At 41.6% G+C, this 13,630-nt stretch overlaps 1 protein-coding gene across 10 annotated transcripts in view; it reads left to right on the top strand.

The window, feature by feature from the left end:
• ASAP1 (ArfGAP with SH3 domain, ankyrin repeat and PH domain 1) overlaps positions 1-13,630 on the top strand; it is a 975,348-nt gene that overhangs the window by 454,493 nt on the left and 507,225 nt on the right. For all 10 annotated transcript variants that reach the window (XM_029592039.1, XM_029592032.1, XM_029592035.1 and 7 more), the window contains one exon: positions 765-834. In XM_029592039.1, the coding sequence (XP_029447899.1) occupies positions 765-834 (70 nt within the window). The remainder of the gene's footprint in view (positions 1-764; positions 835-13,630) is intronic.

Genomic DNA, 13,630 nt, shown 5'->3' with positions numbered 1-13,630 from the left:
CAAGACAAACGTATATGACAAACTAGTTTATGGGAAGTATAGTTCTTGTAGAAAGCTGCTGAGGACTTAAAAACAGCTTCAAAAAGGAACATTTTTAAAATGGATTGGAATACACACAGAGTTAGGAAATCTCTTCCAAGCGTACGGCACAGCAAGGTGGAAAGCGTGGTTTTGGGAGTTTTGACTGTGGAGGAGAAGAGCACATATGAGAGTAACTTGCTAATGAATAGAATTCACAAGGAAGAGTGTAGGGAGAGAGAAGACAGATAATGAGAAGTTATTTGTACAACTTATAGTGAAGTTAGGCAACAGCTCAGTGGTAGCTGCTGTTTCTGAACAGAGAATAAAGACTACAAAGCTTAAGGTTTGGGCTAAGCCATTTCAGTTGGCACTGTTTATAAACTGTGTATTTATAAACAGTGCTGTATAAACAGTGTTGACTTATCAGAGCAGCAGAAGAAGGCTTCCCCTGAGCATTTGAAGTTTTTCACATTTTTTGTTTGAATACGTGTGATGTGAAAATACCTTCCATGGTGCAACCTGTGAAATTACAACTTTTGAGATTGTTTTTCAGTTTTTCTGATCATAAAGTCTGAAATATATCTTTTGAATCATGTCCAACTTAATCATATTTGTCTAATTACTTTTGAATAGTAATTATATTTGTTGTCTTGAGTGTGTGCATCATTTAAAATATTTATTGTCTTTTAAATTCATTGTTTAAGTTATGGTTGTATTATTGGTATGTTTTATTAAATTTGTAGGCTACGAAAAGTATGGCAAAGAAGAAAATGCACTGTCAAAAATGGAATCCTGACTATTTCACATGCAACAGTAAGCATTTAAGCATTTTGTTTACTGTTTATAAATATATCAAGATATATTTTAATTGATCAGTCACATGCCAGGGAAGTTAAGTACAAAATCTACCTCTAGAAACTGAGAAAATTAAGATGGTATCCTTACTTAAAGCATTCATAAGTTATGACACAAGGTCTCCAGCACTAACTAGGATCTGGTTCATTTCCACATACCTTATTTCATTCTTTGGGGCCGATGCAATACAGTGCGCTCACACGAGCACACTGTTTAACCCGCTGTCGGACGTGGGTTAAATATGTGCTAATCCACCCCCTAATGCAATAGGGGATTAGCGCCTACTTTAACGCGTGTCCGACACGGAGTGAATAAGTTAGCGTCTCAGATGCACATTTATCGCTCAGATATTAATGCCTGCCTGGAGCAGGCATTAATAGCCGAGCAGATGTAGAAGTAGTGCAGAAAAGCAGAAAAAACAGCTTTTCAGTGGTACTTCAATAATAATTCAAAAAAAATACGTCGGCAGTTGGCCAGTTATGAAAACTAACACCAAATTTACAGGTATCAGTCTTCATAACTGGCAGCCGCTGCAGGGTCACGTTAGCAAGGAGGCGCTAAGGTCGCGCAAGCGACCCTAGTGCCTCCTTGCTAGCGCGACCCCCCCCTAATTTGCATATTGCATGGTGCCCCCCTTGCGGGCGCCATGCATGCACTAAAAGTCAGCACCCTCTTTCCGCAAAATTTATTGCAATGGCCTCTTTGTGCCTTCTGCACTGTCTGAGATTACTGGCATTTTTGTAATCATCATCGATCTTATGACTTCTTGTAAGGAACTTCCACCTTATGAACTTTTCATCAGAGATGTGTTTTCCAGAAAATTTTGAATTGGAAAATGTTCTGGAAAATTTTCCCATGCAATAATTTTCTCATTTGTAAATGTCCATAAAATGTTTCTCAGAAAATTTTTACTGAATTAGTAATGACATGGAGCTCTCTTTCTATCTCAGTAAAGTTTTAATACTTAGCATGCATGGGAGTTCCCATGCATGTGTTGCCTCAGGAGCCCCCAAGTCTTTTTTTTTTTTCATACTTCCCCAGAGATATGGACCCTCTCTCTCTCTTAGTCTTCTCTGTTTTTAGCAGTTTACTTCTTGCTTTTATCACACTGCCTCAGCAGCCCCTCAACAGCACTTTGCAGTGCTGCCAAAGAAAAAAAGAAGAAAAGTGTCAATGTCCAGTTCCAAGAAGGCCAAACCAAGTGGCTTCAAAGACTGGGTCTGTAGCCATAAGATGTCTATCACCAATGGTCAAAATCTCTGCTACAAATGCCTGGGACCTGATCGCGACTTTGCTAGTTGCTGTGACTTGGGTAATGTCGCCTAGATCCCAGTAGAGCCAGGCATGGAAGAAGGTGTGGCACTCCATAGATGGACCCATTCCTCTTTGTGGAACAGGGCTGCCTCTTTGTTCCCTCCATGATGGAAGGGCTGACCCCCTATTGCATCAGAATCCAAATACACTGTATCCTCAGTCAAGCAAGGCTCAGAAGTGCCAGTTGCAGAAGCTAGCAGGCTCCAGGATACACTCCCAAGCTTCCACCCCTTTCGAGGTTCATTGATGCTGAAGAAACAGTATCATTGAGACCAGCCGGCACCAGTGATTGAGATGTCAACACTGTTGATGCAGAAATCTGCGGTGCAGCCGATGCCGTAGATGTCAGTAGTAACCTGGGCTCCTATGGGCCCCAATAAAGGTTTTTCCACAGGTACCCTCTGTTTTTGGCATCTTTATTGCCATCTCATCTCCTGTTTATGGATTCAAGACCCTCCAGGGTTCAGTCAGCATCATCTGCCCAGAGCACCCAGCCTGGGTCTGTTGTGTTGCATCTGCTACATTGTGCCCTTGGGCTTCATGTGTCCCCTTTCCATAGAAACATAGAAATAACGGCAGAAGAAGACCAAACGGCCCATCCAGTCTGCCCAGCAAGCTTTCGAACTTTTTTTTCTTTTACATACTTATCTGTTTCTCTTGGTTCTTAGTAACCTTTTTTTTTTTTTATTCTATTTCCCTTCCACCCCCGCCATTAATGTAGAGAGCAGTGTTGGACCTGCATCTAAGTGAAATAGCTTAATTTAGTTAGGGGTATTAACCACCGCTATAAGCAAGCTACACCCATGCTTATCTGTTTATTCAGACTATGTAATTCAGTCCTTGTTGATTGTTGCCTGAATATAGATCCACCTTTCTTCATTCCCCCTGCCGTTGAAGCAGAGAGCCATGCTGGCTATGCATTGAAAGTGAAGTATCAGTCTTGCTCCCCTGCCGTTGAAGCAGAGGGCTATGCTGGATATGCATGAATTGTCAAAACTTCCTCCCCTGCCGTTGAAGCAGAGAACTATGCTGGCTTTGCTTTGAAAGTGAAATATCAGACTTGCTCCCCTGCCGTTGAAGCAGAGGGCTATGCTGGATATGCGTGAATTGCTCCCCTGCCGTTGAAGCAGAGGGCTATGCAGGATATGCGTGAATTGCTCCCCTGCCGTTGAAGCAGAGGGCTATGCTGGATATGCGTGAATTGTCAAAAATGTCCTCCCCTGCCGTTTAAGCAGAGAGCTATGCTGGATTTGCGTTGAAAGTGAAGTATCAGGTATTTTTTTGGTTTGGGGTAGTAACCGCCGTAACAAGCAAGCAGCTACTCTGCTTTTATGTGGTTGCAAATCCTTTTTTCCACATTTCTTCTTGCCGTTGAAGCATAGAACAATGTTGGAGTCGCATTATTGAATAAGGATATTCATCTCCAGGTAGTAGCCAACATTCCCTCAAGCCACCCCCATGCCTCTTGTCTTCATTCACATCCTCTAGACTTTATGGATCCACAGTATTTATCCCACGCCCCTTTGAAATCCTTCACAGTTTTGGTCTTCACCACTTCCTCCGGAAGGGCGTTCCAGGCATCCACCACCCTCTCCGTGAAGAAATACTTCCTGACATTGGTTCTGAGTCTTCCTCCCTGGAGTTTTAAATCGTGATCCCTGGTTCTGCTGATTTTTTTGCAACGGAAAAGGTTTGTCGTTGTCTTTGGATCATTAAAACCTTTCAAGTATCTGAAAGTCTGTATCATATCGCCTCTGCTCCTCCTTTCCTCCAGAGTGTACATATTTAGATTCTTCAATCTCTCCTCATAAGTCATTTGATGAAGGCCCTCCACCTTTTTGGTCGCCCTTCTCTGGACCGCCTCCATCCTATCTCTGTCCCTTCGGAGATACGGTCTCCAGAACTTAACACAGTACTCCAGGTGAGGCCTCACCAAGGACCTGTACAAGGGGATAATCACTTCCCTTTTCTTACTTGATATTCCTCTCTCTATGCAGCTCAGCATTCTTCTGGCTTTAGCTATCGCCTTGTCACATTGTTTCGCCGACTTCAGATCATTAGACACTATCACCCCAAGGTCTCTCTCCTGCCCCGTGCACATCAGCCCTTCTCCCCCCATCCAAAAGGAAAGGTCTCTACCTGGAGTCCAGTATGTGCTTTTCAAAGAGATGACACTATATTGGTTTCAGAGGAGAATGTTTCTTCTCCAAATCTAGCTCAGTGTGTACATCAGTCCATGGATTACATCATAGAACTGGGAAGACTTTACCTCTTCAATGGCCAATGAGGGCACCCTTCAACTTCTCCTGTCTAAGATAATGGATTTATTCCTTAATGGACAAGCCCTCTTGCTTCCATGCCATCAGAAATCCCAGTGGAGGAAGCTAGCCCAACACTATCAGGCAGGCAATCCCTCTCAACAGAGGAGTTTATCCAGCATTCAGAGGATGAAATGCAGAGGACAGCTGACTGGGACCTTCGGGAGCTTTCTCCTCCAAGACAATGAGGTCTTTGCTCTGATCGCCATCTTTAAATCTTTGAGTGAAGATCAATTTAATGGAGGTTAAAAAGGATTGGTAAGTATAGTTTTGGGACATCTTTGGACTTGGAAAGGTGAAATAGTGGGATATATTCTTTAGAGTTTTTGTGTGTCTGAGATAAGCAAGCAGAGGTAGTTAATTCTAGTGTCTTTCTTTTCACCCACTCAACCCTACTCAAACCTTGATTTTTAGGCAGGAGACACTCTCATAAAAAATCAATCAAGCTCTTATCTAAATCATACTATTGCACCAGCCCTTATTGAGAGTTTAATTATCCTCTTGTAGGACACTAGCAGATTAATTAGGAAATACACCTGTAAATTTAAAGTACTCTAATTCCAACTTCCTTAATATCCTAAACTTAACTAGGAACTGAAAACAATTAAGATGAAGGCAGCAGTCCAGCAGCAAGAGGGGGGGCTTTCCAGTCTTTTGCACTGAGTGTCAAATGTAAGACTTTTTTTTACCCCCTGGTGAGAGATTGTATGTGTGCACCCGGTGCAAAGAGTTCCTGGCTCTTGGAACGAGTCCAATTTCTGGAGGCTAGAGTGGCAGACTTGGAGTAGCTGAGGCAGACAGAGAGGTACATTGATGAGACCTTTAGGGACATAGTAGCCAAGACCCAAATCTGCCTTGGATCAGAAAGGTCTCTTGGTTGGAGAACATCACCCTGGTGTAGCAGGAAGTGATCCTGCAGCAAGGACCTGCTCTCCAGGTGATGTGTTGTCCTCTCACATGAAGGACAAGTCTCCCAGGGCTTCTGACCAGGAGGTAAGGGTTAGGTCAGCCATCATAGTTGGCAATTCAGTTATTAGAAATGTAGATGGCTGGGTGGCTGCTGGATGTGAGGACCGCCTGGTAACTTGTCTGCCTGGTGCAAAGGTGGTAGACCTCACGAGTCACCTGGATAGGATTATAGACAGTGCTGGGGAGGAAAAGGCTGACGTTGGTACATGTGGGCACCAATGACATAGGAAAATATGAGAGGAAGGTTCTGAAAGCCAAATTTAGGATTTCAGGTAGAAAGCTGAAATCTAGAACTTCCAGGGTGGCATTCTCTGAAATGTTCCCTGTTCCATGCACAGGTCTCCTGAGGCAGGCAGAGCTCTGGAATCTCAATGTGTGGATGAGGTGATGGTACAGGGAAGAGGGATTCAGTTTTATAAGGAAATGGGGAGACTTTTCCGAAAGGATGGGCTCCACCTTAACCAGAGTGGAAGCAGGCTGCTGGCACTAACTTTTAAAAAGGAGAGAGAGCAGCTTTTAAACTAGAACATGGGGGAAAGCCAGCAGTCACTCAGCAGTGCATAGTTCAGAGGAATGTATCCTTGAAGGATATTAATGAAATAGAGTTAAGGCATCCCAACAGAGCTTCCAATAAAAGCAACTGTAGTCTATGTGCATATCTGAAAAAAAAAATCACCTGAGCTAAAGATTTCCAAATTATCCCTATCAACTGAAAAGGAGGTTGTTAATACAAACAAAAAACACTTTGAAATGTCTTTATGCCAATGCCAGAAGTCTTAAGAAGTAAGATGAGAGAGTTAGTGTATAGCAGTAAATAATGAGTTTGACATAATTGGCATCTCAGAGACCTGGTGGAAGGAAGGCAACCAATGAAACAGTGCTATATCAGGGTACAAATTATACCGCAATGATAGGGAGGATCAGCTTGGTAGGGGTGTGGCACTTTATGTTCAGGGTATAGAGTCCAACAGGATAAAGATCATTCAAGAGACTAAATGCTCAGTGGAATTTATATGGGTAGAAATACCATGTGTGTTGGGTAAGAGTATAGTGATAGGAGTATACTACCGTCCACCTGGACAAAATGGTCAGACAAATGATGAAATGCTAAGAGAAATCAGGAAAGCTAATCAATTTAGCAGTGCAGTAATAATGGGAGATTTCAATTACCCAATCAAAACCAAATAGGAACTATAGGTCAAATTATAATTATAGCCTAAATGAAGGTGTTAAGCCTGACGTTTCAACCAAAACCAACCGGTCTTCTCAATCATTCACCTTCAAAACTTTATTACACTATAATTTTTTAGAATTTTTCAAAAAAATTGTTTCTTAAAATTTAGATTGTAACCACAGTCCAGAGAATATATTCCAAAACGACAGACTCTGAAAATCATTAGATAGCGCCCAACACGGCCAGTGTTTCGCAATAGCAGTGCTTCTTCAAGGGCATGTAAAAGTTCTTAATCAATTTCTTTATCAAGTTGGAATATGTGCCATTTCAGTCTGGACATCTCTTATCACGAACGGAGGATTAATTAATTGATTAAGAACTTTTACATGCCCCTGAAGAAGCACTGCGAAACACCGGCCATGTTGGACGCTATCTAATGATTTTAGGAGTTGGTCTTTTTGGAATATATTCTCTCGACTGTGATTTACAACTACATTTTATGAAAAAAGGTTTTTGAAAAGTTCTAAAAAAATTATAGTGCAATAAAATTTTGAAGGTGAATGATTGAGAAGACCGGTTGGTTTCGGTTGAAACAATGTCAGGCTTGTTGACACCTTCATTTAGGCTATAATTATAATTTGACCTATAGTTCCCATTTGGTTTTGATTGGGTTATTTCCTTAGTTGGGTAACTTTTTGATTCTCCGGACATTGATATTAGATTTCAATTACCCCAATATTGACTGGGTAAATGTAACAGAACGACATGCTAGAGACATAAAGTGCCTTGATGGAATAAATGACTGCTTCAAGGAGCAATTGGTTCAGGAACCAATGAGAGGGGGAGCTATTTTAGATTTAATTCTTAGTGGAATGCAGGATTTGGTGAGAGAAGTAATGGCGGTGATCATAACATTATCAAATTTGAACTAATAACTGGGGGACAATAAGTAAATCTACAGCTCAACACTAAATTTTCAAAGGTTAAGTGTTCAACAAGCATGGACGTTGTTTAAAAATACAAACTTAGACGTGCAGTCCAGATGTATTCCACACATTAATAAAGGTGGAAGGAAGGCAAAATGATTACCGGCATGGTTAAGAGGTGTGGTAAAAGGCTATTTTAGCCAAAACAAAATCCTTCAAAAATTGGAAGAAGGATCCATCTGAAGAAAACAGGGACAAGCATAAGCATTGTCAAGTTAAGTGTAAAACATTGATAAGACAGGCGAAGAGACAATTTGAAATGAAGTTGGCTGAAGAGCAAAACCTCATAATAAAAACTTAAAAAAAATATATCAGATGCAAGAAACCTGTGAGGGAGTTGGTTGGACTGTTAAATGACCAAGGGGTTAAAGGTGCTTTTAGCAAAGATGAGGCCATTGCAGAAAGACTAAATTAATTATTTCCTTCTGTGTTTATTAATGAGGATATTGGAGAGATTCCAGTTTCGGAGATGGTTTTCAAGTGTGATGAGTCGGATGAGCTTAACCGAGCCACTGTGAACCTGGAAGATGATGTAGGCCAGATTGACAAACTAAAGAGTAGCAAATCACCTGGATTGGATGTTATGCATCCCAGGGTTCTGAAGGAAGTAAAAAATGAAATTTCAGATCTATTAGTTAAAATTTGTAACCTATTATTAAAATCATCAATTGTACCTGAAGACTGATACTAATAGAATGTTAGGAATTATTAGGAAGGGAATGGTTAATAGAACGGAAAATGTCATAATGCCTCTGTATTGCTCCATGGTGAGACCGCACCTTGAATACTGGGTACAGTTCTGGTTGCTGCATCTCAAAAACGATATAGTTGCGATGGAGAAGGTACAGAGAAGGGCAACCAAAATGATAAAGGGGATGGAACAGCTCCCCTATGAGGAAAGGCTGAAGAGGTTAGGGCTGTTCAGCTTGGAGACGAGACGGCTGAGGGGGGATATGATAGAGGTCTTTAAGATCATGAGAGGTCTTGAACGAGTAGATGTGACTCGGTTATTTACACTTTCGAATAATAGAAGGACTAGGGGGCATTCCATGAAGTTAGCAAGTAACACATTTAAGACTAATCGGAGAAAATTCCTTTTCACTCAACGCACAATAAAGCTCTGGAATTTGTTGCCAGAGGAGGTGGTTAGTGCAGTTAGTGTAGCTGGGTTCAAAAAAGGTTTGGTTAAATTCTTGGAGGAGAAGTCAATTGGTTCAGGAACAAACAAGAGGGGGAGCTATTTTAGATTTAATTCTTAGTGGAACGCAAGATTTGGTGAGAGAAGTAATGGTGGTGGGGCCACTTGGCAACAGTGATCATAACATGATCAAATTTAAACTAATAACTGGAAGGGGGACAATAAGTAAATCTGCAGCTCTAACACTAAATTTAAAAAAGGGAAACTTTGATAAAATGAGAAAAATAGTTAGAAAAAAACTGAAAGGTGCAGCTGCAAAGGTTAAAAGTGTTCAACAGGCATGGACATTGTTTAAAAATACAATCCTAGAAGCGCAGTCCATATGTATTCCGCGCATTAAGAAAGGTGGAAGGAAGGAAAAACGATTACCGTCATGGTTAAAAGGTGAGGTGAAAGAGGCTATTTTAGCCAAAAAATCATCCTTCAAAAACTGGAAGAAGGATCCATCTGAAGAAAATAGGATAAAACATAAGCATTGTCAAGCTAAGTGTAAAACATTGATAAGACAGGCGAAGAGAGAATTTGAAATGAAATTGGCCATAGAGGCAAAAACTCATAATAAAAACTTTTTTAAAAATATCCAAAGCAAGAAACCTGTGAGGGAGTCGGTTGGACCATTAGATGACAGAGGGGTTAAAGGGGCTCTTAGGGAAGATAAGGCCATTGCAGAAAGACTAAATGAATTTTTTGCCTCCGTGTTTACAAATGAGGATGTTGGGGAGATACCAGTTCCGGAGATGGTTTTCAGGGGTGATGAGTCAGACGAACTGAACGAAATCACTGTGAACCTGGAAGATGTAGTAGGCCAGATTGACAAACTAAAGAGTAGCAAATCACCTGGACCGGATGGTATGCATCCTAGGGTTCTGAAGGAACTCAAAAATGAAATTTCTGATCTATTAGTTAAAATTTGTAACCTATCATTAAAATCATCCATTGTACCTGAAGACTGGAGGGTGGCCAATGTAACCCCAATATTTAAAAAAGGCTCCAGGGGCGATCCAGGTAACTATAGACCAGTGAGCCTGACTTCAGTGCCGGGAAAAATAGTGGAAACTATTCTCAAGAACAAAATTGTAAAGCATATAGAAAGACATTATTTAATGGAACATAGTCAACATGGATTTACCCAAGGGAAGTCTTGCCTAACAAATCTGCTTCATTTTTTTGAAGGGGTTAATAAACATGTGGATAAAGGTGAACCGGTAGATGTAGTGTATTTGGATTTTCAGAAGGCATTTGACAAAGTCCCTCATGAGAGGCTTCTACGTAAACTAAAAGGTATGGGATAGGAGGCGATGTCCTTTCGTGGATTACAAGCTGGTTAAAAGACAGGAAACAGAGAGTAGGATTAAATGGTCAATTTTCTCAGTGGAAAAGGGTAAACAGTGGAATGCCTCGGGGATCTGTACTTGGACCGGTGCTTTTCAATATATATATATATATATATATATATATATATATATATATGATCTGGAAATAGAGTAAGGTTATCAAATTTGCAGATGATACAAAATTATTTAGAGTAGTTAAATCACAAGCAGACTGTGATACTTTGCAGGAGGACCTTGCAAGACTTGAAGATTGGGCATCCAAATGGCAGATGAAATTTAATGTGGACAAGTGCAAGGTGTTGCATATAAGGAAAAATAACCGTTGCTGTAGTTACACGATGTTAGGTTCCATATTAGGAGCTACCACCCAGGAAAAAGATCTAGGCATCATAGTGGATAATACTTTAAAATCGTCAGCTCAATATGCTGCAACAGTCAAAAAAGCAAATAGAATGTTAGGAATTATTAGGAAGGGAATGGTTAATAGAACGGAAAATGTCATAATGCCTCTATATCGCTCCATGGTGAGACCACACCTTGAATACTGTGTACAATTCTGGTCGCTGCATCTCAAAAAAGATATAGTTGCGATGGAGAAGGTACAGAGAAGGGCAACCAAAATGATAAAGGGGATGGAACAGCTTCCCTATGAGGATAGGCTGAAGAGATATTAGGGCTGTTCAGCTTGGAGAAGAGAAGGCTGAGGGGGGATATGATAGAGGTCTTTAAGATCATGAGAGGTCTTGAACGAGTAGATGTGACTCGGTTATTTTCACTTTCGAATAATAGAAGGACTAGGGGGCATTCCATGAAGTTAGCAAGTAGCACATTTAAGACTAATCGGAGAAAATTCTTTTTCACTCAACGCACAATAAACCTCTGGAATTTGTTGCCAGAGGATGTGGTTAGTGCAGTTAGTGTAGCTGGGTTCAAAAAAGGTTTGGATAAGTTCTTGGAGGAGAAGTCCATTAATAGCTATTAATCAATTTTACTTAGGGAATAGCCACTGCTATTAATTGCATCAGTAGCATGGGATCTTCTTAGTGTTTGGGTAATTGCCAGGTTCTTGTGGCCTGGTTTTGGCCTCTGTTGGAAACAGGATGCTGGGCTTGATGGACCCTTGGTCTGACCCAGCATGGCCTTATAGATTTTACTCTTACCCTCGGTCTCTCGTGGCACCGACCACGAGGCAGCCTCCCGATCCAGGCCGTGCTCCCTCTTCGCTTCCGGACGCAGCTCCGAGTCTTCGGCCAATCGGGGAAGCAGACGCAGAGCAGCCAATCGGGGGACAGCCCCGATTGGAACTTTAAATCCCAGCGTGGCTAGGCGCCGTGCAACGAAGGGGCAGGCCCCTTTGTGCGCCCCTTCGTGCAGCCCCAAGTGCCACCAGCAAAAGTTTCCAGCCAGTTCCTTAAAGGACTTCTCCATCTCCTCCAGCTTTTCTCGAAAGACTTGCTCTATGGCAGATATTAAGGACTCCTCCATCTCCAGCTGAATGGTGAGCTCCATGCGAACTATCCTACCCGCCCATCCTGCATTCTCCCAGATCTCATCAGTCAACCTCCAGCATTCACCCAGACCTCAATCAGCCTCCAGTATTAATCCAGATCACACTCATCCAGACCACATCATCCTCCGTCAACACCCATACAGAACTCACCAGTCAGCCTCCAGCACTCATCCAGAACTCACAGGTCAGCCTCCGGCACTCATCCAGCTCGCATCACCCTTCCTCCAACACCCATCCAGATCGCAGTCAACCTCCACCACTCATCCTGATCCAACCCAGTATCCCAGACTGATCCTACAACTTCAACATCTCTCATAACATCCTCCTCTGATCCATACCCCCAACAAGCATCTACCAACGAAACCACTAGCCACAAATGAAAGAAGACACTACAAAGATGGCGACACCTCCCAAAACACAACTTCAGGACACAGACACCTAATAAACATCCCACTAATGAAAAATATCAATACCATTCTATATCTCACCTTCCTCTTCAATAATGCTCAATCCTTAACCAAAAAATACATGTTATCTGACATACTACAAGAAAAAAACCCCGATTTCTTTGCCATAACCAAAACCTGGTTCAAAAACACCGATCAAGTCTTACTGAACCAACTAGACAACAATGCCTACGATACCTTTTCAATCCCTCGCAAATCCCGAAGGGGAGGTGGGCTACTCCTTCTCATAAAAAAAACACCTCTCAATGAAAGTGATCCCACACAACCTCCCAAAACAATATGAAATTGCTCTCTTCGACTCGCAAATCCTGCAAATATGCCTAGTATACTGCCCACCCAAACTTCTAGATAATGACATCTCCCCACGCCTGGAATTCATAATAACAAACATCAACATGAAAAAACCAACGATCATTCTTGGCGACTTTAACCTCCATACGGATGCCAGCCCCAGATCACAAAACTGCCAAACCCTTCTAGATATGCTATCAAGTCTAAATTGCAACCTACAAGTGAACAACCCCACACATAAAGCTGGGCACACACTGGACCTGATCTTCACTAATGGCCATTTCTCAGACACTTCCATTTCATACAGCCCAGTCCCCTGGTCTGATCACTATCTCTTACAATGCAAGACACAAATGAACTCCAATAACTCAGCCAAATCTAACGAAACACAAAGTTTCTTCAAATACCGACCACCTTTCTAAACCGATCTTCTCCAACAAGAACTTGGAAATCAGCTAGCAAATCTAGACCTCTCAAACATAAACAACGCTATCCAATCCTGGTTTCAAATCACTGAAGACACCGCAAACAACATAAACCCAGAGAAATTCAAACGGCTAAAGAATAAGAGAGGACAACAGAACCCTTGGTTCAACCCTATACTAAGAAAAATGAAATCCGACCTCAGGAAACTCGAAAAAGAATGGCAAAAAAACAAACAACCCATCACACAGCAGAGATACCGCAAACAACTAGCCACCTACAATAAAACAATACTAATCACTAAACGTGATTACTAAGGTCAAAAAAAAAAAACTCCACCAACAATTCCAAAACTCTGTTCAACATAGTAAACAACCTCATCTCCTAAAACATCAGCTCCAACGAACCCGTTACCAAAAATCTAAGCCAAGATCTAGCCATATTCTTCAAGAACAAAATAACTGATGCCTTCAACACCCCCTCGAACATAGAAAATCAAAGATCCACATGCAATATAACGCCATGGTTCAATTTCGAACCAATCTCTCCTATTGAAACAGAAAAAATACTAAGAAAAATAAACCCAGCACATCATGACATTGACACCATCCCCACTCGAGAACAAAAGGAAATCGCTCACTCCATAGCCCCGATAGTCGCAGCAATTATCAATAAATCACTCAAGGAAGGCGAGCTCCCTACCAAGCTAAAAATTGCATCAATCAAACCAATACTTAAGAAGAAAAACCTTGACCCAGAAGACCTGAATA

Source organism: Rhinatrema bivittatum, chromosome 2, assembly GCF_901001135.1.
Source record: "Rhinatrema bivittatum chromosome 2, aRhiBiv1.1, whole genome shotgun sequence".
Classification (NCBI taxonomy): domain Eukaryota; kingdom Metazoa; phylum Chordata; class Amphibia; order Gymnophiona; family Rhinatrematidae; genus Rhinatrema; species Rhinatrema bivittatum.
Note: the sequence above shows the minus strand (reverse complement) of the source record. Positions and strands in the feature narration are given on the sequence as shown.